The following is a 17541-nucleotide window of genomic DNA, read 5'->3' as shown; positions in this document are numbered from 1 at the left end:
ACTAAAATTTTTCAGCCCTGCTCCAGAGTACGACGCATACATCAAAATAACCCAATCATTGACGGGAGGGGGGGGGGACGAGAATACAAAGAGGGCCTCTTCCATTTTGAGGCACCTTCAACTCATCTCTGTCAACAGCCTCCTCGTTTAATGGCGGGCGTACCTGAGGACAGGTGAAGCAGGGAAGGGATGCTGTCTCTCCGCGGGGACGTTTTGCACGGAGCCAACCTATTTATTCACAAACACGATTTATGTCCTTGCGTTCGATCGTAGGATTGTCAAGCTTGCTTGGTAATGCATTGTGATACCCAACACGCTTGTGTGCCTTGCGGAAACGAACAGTCTACCCAACAGGCCACCGATCAAAAACATTTTGCGGGATGCCCGTTAAGAACGAGATGGATGGTTCAAATTCATCTCGCCATAGATTTATTTGTAAAGGTAAAGGTAAAATTTCTCCTAATTTCTACGTTGAATCTCTCCTTGATTAGTTTCCATGGGGTCTCTCTTCCTCCTCCCCCTCTCCCCTCCCTTCAGAGCTAATAAGGTAAAGGTAAAGGTTCCCCTCACACATACGTGCTAGTTGTTCCTGACTCTAGGGGGCGGTGCTCATCTCCGTTTCAAAGCCGAAGAGCCAGCGCTGTCCGAAGACGTCTCCGTGGTCATGTGGCCGGCATGACTCAACGCCAAAGGCGCACAGAACGCTGTTCCCTTCCCACCAAAGGCGGTTCCTATTTTTCTACTTGCATTTTTTACCTGCTTTCAAACTGCTAGGTTGGCAGAAGCTGGGACAAGTCACGGGAGCTCACCCCGTTACGCGGCACTAGGGATTCGAACCGCCGAACGGCCGAACTTTCGATCGACAAGCTCAGCGTCTTAGCCACTGAGCCACCGCGTCCCAAAATTAAAATAAATAAATGAATTATAAATTAGATTCATTGTAAGAAACACTTTTTTAAAAAGAAAGAAAGAAAGAAAGAAAGAAAGAAAGAAAGAAAGAAAGAAAGAAAGAAGGAAGGAAGGAAGGAAGGAAGGAAGGAAGGAAGGAAGGAAGGAAGAAAGAAAGAAAGAAAGAAAGAAAGAAAGAAAGAAAGAAAGAAAGAAAGAACTGCCCCAAATCTTTTCCAGCATCTCTTTGGGTCAATGATGAAGGTTAGAAAGAAAGAAAGAAAGAAAAAAAAAACACCTCAACTTTAATTCCAAGTCTACCCTCTAGTGAACAATTGCAGTAAAAGATTTGGCAGACGAGTGAGAAAGACGCAATGATGGTTTGGTAATTACGGCTACCTGAAGCGCCCGAAATATGCTCCCACCCCAACGGGGGGGAAATACAACCATCTTGCCAATGATATGCAAAATCGGGGTGGAAAAATAATCAGCAGTGTTAAGATTTTGGGGCGGTTTTTTTTAAAAAAAATGTGAGTCGTTCTTTGCACAGCAGGAATCGTTTTTTTCCTCCACCGAAAACACTTTAATTCGCTTCTGTCTTCTTCCTGGTTCTTGTTTTTGCTTCGCGGGGCCGGATGGGAATGGCGAGAGGCGACACAATTAATTAGGGTGCTGAGAAAGGCTTCACGCTGTCCTCGTTTAATGACATCCAGACCAGTGGTGAAATCTAAAATTACTACTAAGTTACTACCGGTTCTGTGGGCGTGGCTTGGTGGGGGGGGAGGGGGTAATGTGACTGGGTGGGTGTGGCCAATTTTTTTTTTTAACTTTTAAAACCATTTTTTCTTCACCGAAGAGATTGTAAAAAAAATGCTTTCAAAAGGCTCTGACGATCCCAGCTGAGTTGCCTGATCGTCAGAGGCTTTTTTTCTTTTAAATGCCTCTGACGATCCCAGCTGAGTTGCCTGATCGTCAGAGGCTTTTTTTCTTTTAAATGCCTCTGACGATCCAAGCTGAGTTGCCTGATCATCAGAGGCTTTTTTTCTTTTAAATGCCTCTGACGATCCAAGCTGAGTTGCCTGATCGTCAGAGGCTTTTTTTCTTTTAAATGCTTCTGACGATCCAAGCTGAGTTGCCTGATCGTCAGAGGCTTTTTTTCTTTTAAATGCTTCTGACGATCCAAGCTGAGTTGCCTGATCGTCAGAGGCTTTTTTTCTTTTAAATGCCTCTGACGATCCCAGCTGAGTTGCCTGATCATCAGAGGCTTTTTTTCTTTTAAATGCTTCTGACGATCCAAGCTGAGTTGCCTGATCGACAGAGGCTTTTTAAAAAAGTCTCTGCCGATCAGGCAACTCAGCCTGGATCGTCAGAGGCATTTAAAAGAAAAAAAATCCTCTGATGATCGTGCGGCTCAGCTGGGCAATGGGGGGGGGCAAGGGATTTTTGCTACCGTTTCTCCAAACCACCCGCCTCCATCGCTACCGGATCGGGCGATCCGGTCCGAACCGGGAGCATTTCACCCCTGATCCAGACTTTTTTTTAAAAACAAAAAATTTAAAAAGGCAAAGGATTAACAGCAACGTGAATGGCATGAACCGCTTCTACCGACAGTTTAATGAGGTTAGAAACAAAATCTCCTTTTTGGCATCAATCCCGAAATCCAATCTTTGATTACCTGCGGTGGTGGAAGGGCTTCGGATTTGGAACAAAAAAACATGACAATCTAAATTGAAGGGAAGGCACATTTTGGACTCAGCTCTGAACTTCCTTCTGAAATACCGGAATAACTGACAGGTGGATTAAGAGCTTTGGCATCGGAGGACTGACTATCTATATAATGGCAGCAAAGAAATTATAAATCCGGAAGATTTCCATCAGCTGCGGAACAGTAGAGTGATTAAATTGCCATTAATCCAGCGGCACCGAGAGGCTCCTCCCATTTCCCGTTAATCAAAATTCTTATTTTCTGCCAAGTGAATTACATGTCAGGCCTGGATGCCATCTTCTGCACTGGATCTTCAGGCCTGCCACATTTACTACTGTGGGAAACTGGGAGAGAGAGATTGTATGGAGCCAGAGTGATATGTAGTCCTAATAACATTCCTTTCTCTGAGAGTCAAGGACATCTTGCCCTGCATCTGGAGGGCTGGAACTGGGAGGCATCTCCAGTTGGGACGGTGCATTGATTGGACCATGTGATGGACATGTGGGTGCAGGGGGAAAGGGAGTTGGGTTTCCTTTCGGGTGGGGAAAACCTGGAAGCTTTCAGATTCGGGTTTCATCCTGGTTAATATAAAACTGAGGTTTAGGATCAGGACAAAACAAACCCAAATCAAGGCCCAAAAGAGCCTTGGTGGCGCAGCAGACTAAAGCACTAAGTAACACCAGCTGCCTGCAATTACTGCAAGTTCAAATCCCACCAGGCTCAAGATTGACTCATCCTTCCATCCTTCTGAGGTAGGTAAAATGAGGACCCGGATTGTGGGGGCAATAAGCTGACTTTGTATAAAAAAGAACACTGCTTTGGGGGGGGGGGGCAAAAGCCCTACTAAGCAGGTATATACAAAAGTATGGAGGCTATTGCTTAACGCATTGTAAGCCGCCCTGAGTCTCTGGAAAAGGGCGGCATATAAATCGAACCAATAAATAAATAAATTTCTTAATTCAATTTGTATGCCGCCCCTCTCCGAAGACTCAGGGCGGCTAAATAAACTGAATTTCCGGCCCGTCTCGGAATATCTCACCTGTGGTGAATTGGCCCTTAAGTTTCTGAAAGACGGGATCCTGAGCTGTGGCCTGAGCCCTCCTGGCTAGCGATTCGGAAGCCGCGCTGGAAAACATGGTGGAGACGTTGGAGACGTTCTCCAGGCCCACGCCGAAGGTGCTGACCAGCTTCTTGACAAAATTCAAGGTGTGGGGTGTGATCTTGGCATCGGAAACCGCCCCGCTCTTCTCAAAGGCCACCGAATAGCACTTGGCGAGGCCTTGCTGAAGTTGTCGGAGAACCTAAAGGTGGGAGAGGTCAGAGAAAGACAGAGAGAGAGAGAGAGAGGCTGTTGAGGACGCTGTTTTCGCCCTCCTGGAGGCTCAAGAAAAGCCTCTGGAGCCCGGGGAGGGCAAAAAGCCCTCCCTCCCCCCGATAGTGCAGGAGGCCGACTAAGCCACACCCACCATGGTCACGCCCACCCAGCAACCGGGCAGAGAACCTGTTAGGATATGGTTTGAGCCATATCCGAGGATCCCGGATCTGCGCACCTTCCGCCGTGCTCTTAAGACCCTTTTATTCCAGCAAGCCGGCCTGGCCTAATTTTTTCTCCCCTTTCTTTTCAATTTTAAATCGCAATTTTAATTTGTTTTAAATTTATTGGGATTTTAATTGTCGTGGGCCAATATTATTTCATTTGGTTTTAAATTGTTTTTAACTTTCGTATTTCTGTATTTTATCCTGTGCCTGTTCACCGCCCTGAGTCCTTCGGGAGTAGGGCGGTATACAAATTTAATAAAACTAAACTAAACTAAACAAGTTGTCCAGGCAATATAAGTGTACTGTAACTTTAATCTGTAAATGTATTATGTTACTTTAAAGGTATTCGTTGTAATGCTGAGTCATGCTGTAATTAGGTAATGACTAGTTGTGGGAGTATTTAAGCAAGGTATTGTAATGTATTCAGTTTGATGATGAAGCTGCTATGATATGCTGCCACTGTGATGAAGCTGCTATGATATGCTGCCATAGTGAGGAGTTGCTAACATTCTGCTAATCATCGTTTGATGGATCTGCTACCATCGTGGTTTGTGAACCAGAGTGAGTTTGTTATTCTAACCAACTAATGTTTGTTTGGTAAGAAGATATCTGTAACTACTGGACTGATTTAACGGGCAAAGACTTGGAATTTGTTTAAAGACTATGAGACTGTTTTCCTACTATAAAGTAAGCTTTTGATAAACCAGCTTGCATAACTCTTATTCATTGCTCTCAGCAACGTTTCCTTGTGCATTTACTCTGCTGGTTGGTAACACAACACCAATTTTTTTTTTTTTTTAATTTGATTTATATGCTGCCCTTCTCCGGAGACTCTGGGCGGCTTACAATGCGTTAAGCAATAGCCTTCATCCTTTTGTATATTTATACAAAGTCAGCTTATTGCCCCCACAAACTGGGTCCTCATTTCACCCACCTTAGAAAGGATGGAAGGCTGAGTCAACCTTGAGCCTTGGAGAGATTCGAACCCTGCAGTAATTGCAGGCAGCTGTGTTAATAACCAGCTTAATAACAGGGTGCCTTAAACCCCTGTACTACCAAGGCTCTTATAGGCTGTTAATATCCTTAACAGAACCCCTTGCTAAAGATTTTTGAAGCCCACCGCTGCCATCGACCGATTCGAAAGGGCGGCCTACCTCCTCGTGCCAGTTTTCTCGGAACCAGACCATCTGATCCACGATCCCTTCCAGAGACGAGAGGAGCGTGGGGTGCAACTCCCGCTGCATGTGCATGATACGGCTGCATCGCCACATCGGGGCCGTCGCTCGGATCGGCCCGGGATCCGACGCGGAATGAGACTGGCTTCCGACGGAACTCGGCTGCTGCTGCCCGGAATCTTTGGTTTGGGATTGGAGAGAGAGAGAAGATGGGAAGGAGGAGGTGTCAGCCCTTCCAAGTAGATCAAGTTGGGAAAGCGATACAACACAAAACTTCTGGAACTCTTAACTCAAAGACGCTTTAAGTTCGAGACCCAAGGGCTAGCACTGATGACGTTACCTAGTTTGGTAATGAAAGGTCTGAGAGAAAACTACCAAACTCAGAAAGCACCAAGGATCCCACATTCCTCCTCCTCCTTCTCCTCCTCTTCCCCCTGTTCCTCCTCTCACCAGAAACCCCACTCCTTTCACCACTGACAATGTTATCTAGTTTGGTAATGAAAGGTCTGTGAGAAAACCACCAGAGACCCCACTGTCTTCCTCTGCCTCCTCTTCCTCCTTCCCTGCCTCCTCTTCCACTCCACAAACCCCACTCCCTTCTAATACTGATAATGTTACATAGTTGGCTAATGAAATGTCTGCAAGAAAATCCAGCTCGGAGAGCACCAGTCCTCCTCACCCAGTCCTCCTCCTCTTCTCCATCTAACACTGATAACATTACCTAGATGGGTAATGAAACATCTGCCAGAAAACAACTACGCTCAGTGAGCACCAAGGATCCCACATTCCTCCTCTTCCTTCTTCTCCTCCTCCTCCTCTTCCCCCTCTTCCTCCTCTCACCACAAACTCCACTCCCTTCCAGCACTGATGATGTTACCTAGTTTGGTGATGAAATGTCTTGCAAGAAGCCAACCAGGCTCAGACACCACCAAGGATTCCTCAATCCTCCTTCTCCTCCTCCATCTCCTCCTTCCCCATCTCCTCCTCTTTCTCCTCCTCCCACAAACCCCACTCCCTTCTAGCACTGATGATGTTACCTAGTTTGGTCATGAAAGGTCTCCAAAGAAAACCACCAAGCTCAGAGAGCACCAAACACAACCCTGACTGCAGTTGCAAATTTTAAGAACGGCTAAATTCCACCCATCGTCGAAAAGATCATTGAAACAGCAATTCAATGAGGTTGAACGAAGACCATCTAATCCCGTTCTTTGATTAGTAAAGAAGGCTAAGGAAGGATCTGCCTATCTCTCCAACTCACCGGAAGCAAAGCCACTCCATTTTCCCTGACCTAACAACCTTGTTTGTTTGTTTGTTTGTTTGTTTGTTTGTTTTTTAGTTTGATTTATATGCCGCCCTTCTCCGGAGATTCAGGGTGCCTTACAATGCTTTTAAGCAATAGCCTTCATACTTTTGTATATACCTGTTTAGTAGGGCTTTCGCCCCCCCCAAGCGGTGTTCTATTTTATACAAAGTCAGCTTATTGCCCCCACAAACTGGGTCCTCATGTTTTTGTTTTTTTTTAAAAATTTGATTTATATGCCGCCCTTCTTCGGAGACTCAGGGCGGCTTACAGTGTGTTAAGCAATAGCCTTCATACTTTTGTATATTTTATACAAAGTCAGCTTATTGCCCCCACAACTGAGTCCTCAATTTACCCACCTTAGAAAGGATGGAAGGCTGAGTCGACCTTGAGCCTGGCAAGATTCGAACTTACTTTAATTGCAGACAGCTGGTGTTGAATTACAGTGCTTTAGTCTGCAGAGCTATCTGCAGACTATCTGTTGTTGTTAGCATTGCGATGTTCCCCGCTTACCGCTTTTGTAGCGCTCCCGCTGTTCTATCTTCAAGGTCAAATAGAGAGTCCGGATGGGGAAGTAAACCGCTTGAGGGTAAACACGTCCAACCTATGGCGTGAAAAACCAAAAAACGAAGCGCGCGTTAAAATTCACTGGCCGTCTCTGAAGTGTTGTGATACGGCGATCTGCCCAAGGATTCACGTCTAGCTTTTGGACTCCGTGAAATCAATTAATAATGATTTATATAAAGGCGAGAGAGAGAGAGGAAGGGAGGGAGGGGGCGTCGGAAAGGCTAGGTTTGTCTCGAAACCAAAAGGTTCGCGTGACGATTGTGGAGAGGATTGTATACAAATCTGAAATCTGACCGGCCTCCTCTCACCACAGAGAGCTTTGAAGAGGAATCTACCCGAAAAAGAGTCCATCCGGAGTATAAATTTGGAGCCAGGGTGGATAAAAATCAATGATTTTTTTAAAAAAATAAAAAAAAAAATCAGATTTTTTTGATTTAAATCGGATTTTTTTTATTTTTATCGAATTTATTTTAATAAAAAACTTTTGGGGTAAAAATCTATCGTAAGATAGTTTTCTATTTAAGATACATACATAATTTAGTTTATTCAGCATGAAATGCAGCTTAGTTATGTAGCAGGAGGCTGTATATTCTGCAACACTGGGACTATCGGTGAGTCAACAGTGGGTCAAAGGAGTAGCAGAGATGACAGTTGCTCTTTAAAAATTATGATTTAAATCGAGTTGATTTAAATCAAGCCTTTTTACTAGTGATTTAAATCATGATTTAAATTGTGATTTAAATCAACTCGATTTAAATCAAATCCACCCTGTTTGGAGCCGTTTTTGTATCCATCGAAGTCTGGGCGTTTCCCCTTCCCCAGAATCGTTCCATTGCCCCGCAAAAATTCAGGGCATGCTGTGTAACAGCCAAAAAAATAATAAAAGGATATGTTGTGTTCAACAGCTAAAACAAATGTTTATGCTGTGTTTAACGATTAAGAAATAAAAATGATTGGTTTAACAACGAAGATAAGGACAATAACGTTGGGTTTCTTTAGGAAAATACAAAATGAGGTGGGATAATTAAATGAGGAGATGTATGTTGAAAGTGATAGTGTCAGGTTTCGATGTCATCTCAAATAAATTGCATTTCCAAACAAATAATCTTTGCTGAAATCTTCCATTTATTGAGTACAACAATCTGGTCCCGACTCCATCGTAGCCGACACTAACCCTCTGACCCCAAACCCTTCCCTTTCCGTTCCCCAATTCTCATCTTCTCATTGGCCATCTTCCAAGTCAGTCTCCCCACCTCCTGACTTCAACTCACAGGAATGTCCCCCCTCCCATCCCATCTCCTAGGGGATATTATCTACAGAGAAAATAAGTAGGTGGAAAGTCAAGCCTCTTCTTCTTCTTCTCTTTATGGCAGCACTAGAATGCTGACAGATAGTTGAGATGAGCACTGCCCCCTAGTCAGGAACGACTAGCACGCATGTGCGAGGGGAATCTTTACCTTCACCTTCACCTATTCAAGAATGCTACCCATTCAACGGCGCCTCCTCCTTCCCTTCCTCCACCTCCGTACCTGGCTAATGAGGTTCAAGAGGAGTTTTCCTTCTGATCCGACCAAGCAGGTTAAGAGCTGTGGGATCCAAGCCAGCCACTGGATGGGTGGGACGCCAATGCAATACTTGTCCACGGCATCGGCCAGCGTATTCTTGTCGTCATCAAAGCTCAGGAGCCAAAGAACCTAGAATCACAGAAGTAGAGGGGACCTTAGAGCTCTTCTAGTCCAACCCCCCTTGATCAAGGTAGGGAGAGCTTATCCCGGACAAATGGTTTTCCGATCTTTTCTCCCAAACCTCCAGCGATGAAGCACCCGCAACTCTGGGACTGAAGCAAAATCACAAAATAAGAAGTAAAAGGTTGCAGGCTATGGCAGGCTTACTCTGCCCGCTGCCAGGAGTTCGATCCTGATCGGCTCAAGGTTGACTCACCCTTCCATCCTTCCGAGGTGCGCAAATTGAGGAGCCAAATTGTTGGGGGCAAGAGGGAAAGGAAGCAAAATTCTGAAAACCAACTATTATTTGATTTATATGCCGCCCTTCTCTGGAGACTCAGGGCGGCTTACAATGCGTTAAACAATAGCCTTCATACTTTTGTATATTTATACAAAGTCAGCTTATTGCCCCCACAAACTGGGTCCTCAATTAACCTACCTTAGAAAGGATGGAAGGCTGAGTCAACCTTGAGCCTGGTGAGATTTGAACTTACAGTAATTGCAGACAGCTGGTGTTAATCACAATGCTATCAGTCTGCTGAGCCACCAGGTCAGGCAAGAGGTTGGGGACAAGAGGCTGACTCTGTAAACCGCTTAGAGAGGGCTGTAAAAGCACTGTGAAGTGGTATATAAATCTGGTATAGCTTGGGAAGGAAGGGAGGGAGGGAGGGAGGGAGGGAGGGAGGGAGGGAGGAAGGAAGGAAGGAAGGAAGGAAGGAAGGAAGGAAGGAAGGAAGGAAGGAAGGAAGGAAGGAAGGAAGGCAGGCAGGCAGGCAGGCAGGCAGGCATAGTGGTGAACTTGTTACAATGCAGCATTGCAGGCTAACTTTTTGCAACTAATTGGGACTCAGCTGTGAACGAACGTAATTCATAAACTGTTGCAATAAAAGAGGTTTTTAGGACGGCTCGTGTGTTTTAATGACGCAGGAAGCCTAGGTCACCACAACAGCCGCCTCCCTTAGTGCTGGAAAGTCTCTCCCCCAATTGTGGTCGTAAGCTGACTGTAGCTGTAAAATCAAGTCAACCAAGCTAAGAGGATCGTGTGGGAATCTCTCCTTCAAGGCCGTTTCTTCTCCAAAAGAAAAGAAAAGACTCACCTTTGCTAAATACTTCCTGGATTTGCTCTCGTTCTGGTGCCGGCAGGCGTGGAGGTAACAAGTCAGCGCGGAGACCCCGAGGTGCAGCTGGCGCTCCTTGACAAAGATGTTTTCCAGGTAATCCCCCCACATGGCCCAAGCCTTCACCAACACGTCGTGCATCTGCACGGCCGCCGAGAACGCCTTGTTGGCTTCTTCAGACCTGGGGGAGATCACGGAGGGGAAGGTTATTTGCGGCGCGTTAAGCCAACAACACAAGAGAAGGCAAGGATGGAACCGGCTAGTTCAAATAGCCAAACAACTGTCCTTGCGTTTCCCAGGCTTGAAAATGAACAAAACGACACAAGGAAAAAGAAACCCACTAGTTCCCACATCCTGCTGTCTCTGGAATGGAACGGAACGGAACGGAACGGAACGGAACGGAACAGAACAGAACAGAACAGAACAGAACAGAACAGAACAGAACAGAACAGAACATATGGAATGGAATGGAATGGAATGGAATGGAATGGAATGGAATGGAATGGAATAGAATAGAATAGAATAGAATAGAATAGAATAGAATAGAATAGAATAGAATATATGGAATGGAATGGAATGGAATAGAACAGAACAGAATAGATTTGTTTGGCCAAGAGTGATTAGACACACAAGGAATTTGTCTCCCATGGAAAAAGAAAAGAAAAAAAGCGGACGAGACTGGCTGAAAACACATCACCAAATGCAAAATAGCCCTGTCAAATAGCTTATTAAAGAGCTAATTAGCCTCAATATTAACTCAGTTCCGTCTTCTTCGTCTTCTCCTTTCCGGCTAACGGGCTTTCAAGCATCCCAGACTCTTGCAAAGCCGTTACAACTTATTCCCAAACAAGCTGATAAATGGCTGGCCGTATTTCTCCTTTTGACGGCTCAACCACTGGATTTGTCTTAAAGCTGCTGCTGCTGCTGCTTCCGTTTCTGCCTCCCGTCTGGGCGTTTTCGATCACAAGCACTTTTGATAACTCTTTAATCCCCCCTGGTCTCCAGTGCTGAGCGGCTTGCAAAACTGAGTGAGCCTTCTCTCCGAATAAACTCCGAATCCTGGTTCTTCCACAGGCTAGCCAACCAACTCAATCTAGGTTTTAGCGAAACATCTTGACAGTATAAAATAGAAAAAAACCAGATCTCCAGTTCCCTGTATGTAAGGTTTGTTCCCTCCCTTCCTTCCTTCCTTCCTTCCTTCCTTCCTTCCTTCCTTCCTTCCCCTCTTTCTTTCTTTCTTTCTTTCTTTTTTCTTTCACAGGCTAGCCAAGGATCACAACTCAATCTAGGTTTTAGCGAAACATCTTGATAGTATAAAACAGAAAAAAACCAGATCTCCAGTTCCCCATATGTAAGGTTTGTTCCCTTCCTTCCTTCCTTCCTTCCTTCCCTCCCTCCCTCCCTCCCTCCCTCCCTCCTTCCTTCCTTCTTTCTTTCTTTCTTTCTTTTTTCTTTCTTTCTTTCTTCTTTCACAGGCTAGCCAAGGATCACAACTCAATCTAGGTTTTAATGAAGCATCTTGACAATATAAAATAGAAAAAAACCAGGTCTCCGGTTCCCTCTATGTAAGTTTTTTTTCCTTCCTTCCTTCCTTCCTTCCTTCCTTCCTTCCTTCCTTCCTTCCTTCCTTCTTCTTCCTTCTTCTTTCTTTCTTTCTTTCTTTCCTTTCTTTCTTTCTTTCTTCTTCCACAGGCTAGCCAAGGATCACAACTCAATCTAGGTTTTAATGAAGCATCTTGACAATATAAAATAGAAAAAAACCAGGTCTCCGGTTCCCTCTATGTAAGGTTTTTTCCCTCCTTCCCTCCTTCCTTCCTTCCCCTCTTTCTTTCTTTCTTTCTTTCTTTCTTTCTTTCTTTCTTTCTTTCTTTCTTTCTTTCTTTCTTTCTTCTTTCTTTCTTTCTTTCTTTCTTTCTTTCTTTCTTTCTTTCTTCTTTCTTTTGACAAGAGACAAGGTGAAGTGATGTTTGAAGATTATACCTTGCCCCAAACCGGAACAGACAGGCAGGTCATATAAATTATTTAAACCGCACTTCCTCCGCAGAGGAAATGCCTGAACACGGCTCCCGGGCTTGGTTTAAAAGGAAAGAGGTTATCGCACTTTTCTGGCTCAACTAATTGGCCTTTTCCCCGATTTAAAATTCTCTGTTTTCCCAAGAGAGGATACGGATTGCCTCAACTCTGTGCAAATTGCGATGTTATATTTTTTTTTCCCCTCCAGTTTTACAATCTTTTGTCTTCAACGCTTGCAAATAGCATCGTCTGAATGTTCAACTTTGGCTTCCGAGAATTTTAAATGATGGACAGATTCTGAAAATGTGATAGCGAGAAGTCTCGCAGTCTGGCCGCAAAGTGTTTTGAAGGGAAAGAAGGAAAGATGGGTTGTCTCTCCACAAAGATGTAAGGAGAGGGGAATGGGTGTACGAAGAGCTGAGCTTGGCTTTCTTCAAAAGTTCTTTTAAATTAAACAAATGAACCAGCAAACCCTAGGTGGGAAAATTTGCAGGCTGCAAAGCCCAGTTCCAGCCTCTATGATCAAGAGTTATTTTTATTTTATTTATCTGTATCCCGCCTTTATTATTTTCACAAACAACTCAAGGTGGCGAATATATCCAACCCAACTTCCTCCTCCTAATTTCCCCACAACAACCTCGTGAGGTGGGTTGGACTGAGAGAGAGTGATTGGCCCAAAGTCATCCAGCTGGCTTTCATGCCTAAGGCAGGACTAGAACTCTCTGTCTAATGGTGATTGGCCCAGAGTTACCCAGCTGGCTTTCATGCCTAAGGCGGGACTAGAACTCACTGTCTCCTGGTGATTGGCCCAGAGTTACCCAGCTGGCTTTCATACCTAAGGCAGGACTAGAACTCACTGTCTCCTGGTGATTGGCCCAGAGTTACCCAGCTGGCTTTCATGCCTAAGGCGGGACTAGAACTCACCATTTCCTGGTGATTGGTCCAAAGTCACCCAGCTGGCTTTCATGCCTAAGGCAGGACTAGAACTCACTGTCTCCTGGTGATTGGCCCAGAGTTACCCAGCTGGCTTTCATGCCTAAGGCAGGACTAGAACTCTCTGTCTCCTGGTGATTGGCCCAGAGTTACCCAGCTGGCTTTCATGCCTAAGGCGGGACTAGAACTCACTGTCTCCTGGTGATTGGCCCAGAGTTACCCAGCTGGCTTTCATGCCTAAGGCAGGACTAGAACTCACTGTCTCCTGGTGATTGGCCCAGAGTTACCCAGCTGGCTTTCATGCCTAAGGCGGGACTAGAACTCACTGTCTCCTGGTGATTGGCCCAGAGTTACCCAGCTGGCTTTCATGCCTAAGGCAGGACTAGAACTCACTGTCTCCTGGTGATTGGCCCAGAGTTACCCAGCTGGCTTTCATGCCTAAGGCGGGACTAGAACTCACCATTTCCTGGTGATTGGTCCAAAGTCACCCAGCTGGCTTTCATGCCTAAGGCAGGACTAGAACTCACTGTCTCCTGGTGATTGGCCCAGAGTTACCCAGCTGGCTTTCATGCCTAAGGCAGGACTAGAACTCTCTGTCTCCTGGTGATTGGCCCAGAGTTACCCAGCTGGCTTTCATGCCTAAGGCAGGACTAGAACTCTCTGTCTCCTGGTGATTGGCCCAGAGTTACCCAGCTGGCTTTCATGCCTAAGGCGGGACTAGAACTCACTGTCTCCTGGTGATTGGCCCAGAGTTACCCAGCTGGCTTTCATACCTAAGGCAGGACTAGAACTCACTGTCTCCTGGTGATTGGCCCAGAGTTACCCAGCTGGCTTTCATGCCTAAGGCGGGACTAGAACTCACCATTTCCTGGTGATTGGTCCAAAGTCACCCAGCTGGCTTTCATGCCTAAGGCAGGACTAGAACTCACTGTCTCCTGGTGATTGGCCCAGAGTTACCCAGCTGGCTTTCATGCCTAAGGCAGGACTAGAACTCTCTGTCTCCTGGTGATTGGCCCAGAGTTACCCAGCTGGCTTTCATGCCTAAGGCAGGACTAGAATTCTCTGTCTCCTGGTGATTGGCCCAAAGTCACCCAGCTGGCTTTCATGCCTAAGGCAGGACTAGAACTCTCTGTCTAATGGTGATTGGCCCAGAGTTACCCAGCTGGCTTTCATGCCTAAGGCGGGACTAGAACTCACTGTCTCCTGGTGATTGGCCCAGAGTTACCCAGCTGGCTTTCATACCTAAGGCAGGACTAGAACTCACTGTCTCCTGGTGATTGGCCCAGAGTTACCCAGCTGGCTTTCATGCCTAAGGCGGGACTAGAACTCACCATTTCCTGGTGATTGGTCCAAAGTCACCCAGCTGGCTTTCATGCCTAAGGCAGGACTAGAACTCACTGTCTCCTGGTGATTGGCCCAGAGTTACCCAGCTGGCTTTCATGCCTAAGGCAGGACTAGAACTCTCTGTCTCCTGGTGATTGGCCCAGAGTTACCCAGCTGGCTTTCATGCCTAAGGCGGGACTAGAACTCACTGTCTCCTGGTGATTGGCCCAGAGTTACCCAGCTGGCTTTCATGCCTAAGGCAGGACTAGAACTCACTGTCTCCTGGTGATTGGCCCAGAGTTACCCAGCTGGCTTTCATGCCTAAGGCGGGACTAGAACTCACTGTCTCCTGGTGATTGGCCCAGAGTTACCCAGCTGGCTTTCATGCCTAAGGCAGGACTAGAACTCACTGTCTCCTGGTGATTGGCCCAGAGTTACCCAGCTGGCTTTCATGCCTAAGGCGGGACTAGAACTCACCATTTCCTGGTGATTGGTCCAAAGTCACCCAGCTGGCTTTCATGCCTAAGGCAGGACTAGAACTCACTGTCTCCTGGTGATTGGCCCAGAGTTACCCAGCTGGCTTTCATGCCTAAGGCAGGACTAGAACTCTCTGTCTCCTGGTGATTGGCCCAGAGTTACCCAGCTGGCTTTCATGCCTAAGGCAGGACTAGAACTCTCTGTCTCCTGGTGATTGGCCCAGAGTTACCCAGCTGGCTTTCATGCCTAAGGCGGGACTAGAACTCACTGTCTCCTGGTGATTGGCCCAGAGTTACCCAGCTGGCTTTCATACCTAAGGCAGGACTAGAACTCACTGTCTCCTGGTGATTGGCCCAGAGTTACCCAGCTGGCTTTCATGCCTAAGGCGGGACTAGAACTCACCATTTCCTGGTGATTGGTCCAAAGTCACCCAGCTGGCTTTCATGCCTAAGGCAGGACTAGAACTCACTGTCTCCTGGTGATTGGCCCAGAGTTACCCAGCTGGCTTTCATGCCTAAGGCAGGACTAGAACTCTCTGTCTCCTGGTGATTGGCCCAGAGTTACCCAGCTGGCTTTCATGCCTAAGGCAGGACTAGAATTCTCTGTCTCCTGGTGATTGGCCCAAAGTCACCCAGCTGGCTTTCATGCCTAAGGCAGGACTAGAACTCACTGTCTCCTGGTGATTGGCCCAGAGTTACCCAGCTGGCTTTCATGCCTAAGGCAGGACTAGAACTCTCTGTCTCCTGGTGATTGGCCCAGAGTTACCCAGCTGGCTTTCATGCCTAAGGCAGGACTAGAACTCTCTGTCTCCTGGTGATTGGCCCAAAGTCACCCAGCTGGCTTTCATGCCTAAGGCAGGACTAGAACTCACTGTCTCCTGGTGATTGGCCCAGAGTTACCCAGCTGGCTTTCATGCCTAAGGCAGGACTAGAACTCTCTGTCTCCTGGTGATTGGCCCAGAGTTACCCAGCTGGCTTTCATGCCTAAGGCAGGACTAGAACTCACTGTCTCCTGGTGATTGGCCCAGAGTTACCCAGCTGGCTTTCATGCCTAAGGCGGGACTAGAATTCACTGTCTCCTGGTGATTGGCCCAAAGTCACCCAGCTGGCTTTCATGCCTAAGGCAGGACTAGAACTCACTGTCTCCTGGTGATTGGCCCAGAGTTACCCAGCTGGCTTTCATGCCTAAGGCAGGACTAGAACTCTCTGTCTCCTGGTGATTGGCCCAGAGTTACCCAGCTGGCTTTCATGCCTAAGGCAGGACTAGAACTCACTGTCTCCTGGTGATTGGCCCAGAGTTACCCAGCTGGCTTTCATGCCTAAGGCGGGACTAGAACTCACCATTTCCTGGTGATTGGTCCAAAGTCACCCAGCTGGCTTTCATGCCTAAGGCAGGACTAGAACTCTCTGTCTCCTGGTGATTGGCCCAGAGTTACCCAGCTGGCTTTCATGCCTAAGGCAGGACTAGAACTCTCTGTCTCCTGGTGATTGGCCCAAACTCATCCAGCTGGCTTTCATGCCTAAGGCAGGACCAGAACTCACAATCTCTTAGTGATTCTGATGTTCAGCTGTGCTTTTGAAGCTGCTTATCAGCCCCAACGAGCCTGTGTGCGTTCACAACCAGCAAACTAGCGGAAGCTGACCAAGCTAAGGACGATAGCCAGATGAATACCTGTTAGGCAGATTTCCCCCCCCCCCTATTTTCCTCCCCAGAAACTAAGGTGCGTCTTATACTCCGGAGCGTCTTATACTCTGAAAAATACGGTATTCTCCTATTGCATCTAATTTTAACTTCTGAAACACAAGTAAAAGGCTAAACGAAGAAGTGGGCAGGAACCACTCCATCTTCCTCCACTACTGCCTAGGGTGCAAGTAATTATTATTATTACGATTCACTGCCCACATTGAAGTTCTCGCTTGGCACACAGAATTTCGAGAATTAAGAAAACGAAGTGAGCCTCCAAATCCTGGTGTGTTGTTGACACACGTTTTCAGAGGTTGTTGCGGTCACGTTTCGCCCGGCGTACATACTTGTTAATCTGCGCTAAAAACATCCCCTTCAACGCGTAGAATTCGGCCGTCATTTCCTTGGTAAAATACTTCAAGTTGGTGGACTCGATCACCTCCAGGCCCTGTCGGAAAGATTTGGACACAACAAGATTTGCAATATATATAGGTATATATATATATATATAGGTGTATGTGTGTATATCTATCTATCTATCTATCTATCTATCTATCTATCTATCTATCTATCTATATTCTGGGGGATTCTGGGAGTTGAAGTCCACATATCTTAAAACTTGAAGGCTGGGGGATTCTGGGAGTTGAAGTCCACATCTTAAAGCATGCAGGCAGGGGGATTCTGGGAGTTGAAGTCCACATGTCTTAAAGCATGCAGACTGGGGGATTCTGGGAGTTGAAGTCCACATGTCTTAAAGCATGCAGACTGGGGGATTCTGGGAGTTGAAGTCCACATGTCTTAAAGCATGCAGACTGGGGGATTCTGGGAGTTGAAGTCCACATGTCTTAAAGCATGCAGGCTGGGGGATTCTGGGAGTTGAAGTCCACATGTCTTAAAGTATGTAAGCTGGGGAATTCTGGGAGTTGAACTCCACATGTCTTAAAACATGCAGACTGGGGGATTCTGGGAGTTGAAGTCCACATATCTTAAAGTATGTAAGCTGGGGAATTCTGGGAGTTGAAGGTCACATGTCTTAAAGCATGCAGGCTGGGGGATTCTGGGAGTTGAAGTCCACATATCTTAAAGCATGCAGGCT

The 17541-nt window shown here is 46.5% G+C and overlaps 1 protein-coding gene across 4 annotated transcripts in view; it reads right to left on the bottom strand.

The window, feature by feature from the left end:
• TRRAP (transformation/transcription domain associated protein) overlaps positions 1–17541 on the bottom strand; it is a 131279-nt gene that overhangs the window by 21364 nt on the left and 92374 nt on the right. For all 4 annotated transcript variants that reach the window (XM_087878567.1, XM_087878570.1, XM_087878571.1 and 1 more), the window contains exons 60-65: positions 16793–16893; positions 9996–10197; positions 8704–8868; positions 7121–7211; positions 5287–5486; positions 3633–3894 (exon numbers count right to left, since the gene is read on the bottom strand). In XM_087878567.1, the coding sequence (XP_087734693.1) occupies positions 3633–3894; positions 5287–5486; positions 7121–7211; positions 8704–8868; positions 9996–10197; positions 16793–16893 (1021 nt within the window). The remainder of the gene's footprint in view (positions 1–3632; positions 3895–5286; positions 5487–7120; positions 7212–8703; positions 8869–9995; positions 10198–16792; positions 16894–17541) is intronic.

The sequence above is a fragment of the Pantherophis guttatus genome, chromosome 14 (assembly GCF_059756535.1).
Source record: "Pantherophis guttatus breed Tessera chromosome 14, ASM5975653v1, whole genome shotgun sequence".
Taxonomy (NCBI): domain Eukaryota; kingdom Metazoa; phylum Chordata; class Lepidosauria; order Squamata; family Colubridae; genus Pantherophis; species Pantherophis guttatus.
The sequence above is the reverse complement of the archived record's forward strand: the minus strand, read 5'-3'. Positions and strand labels throughout refer to the sequence as shown.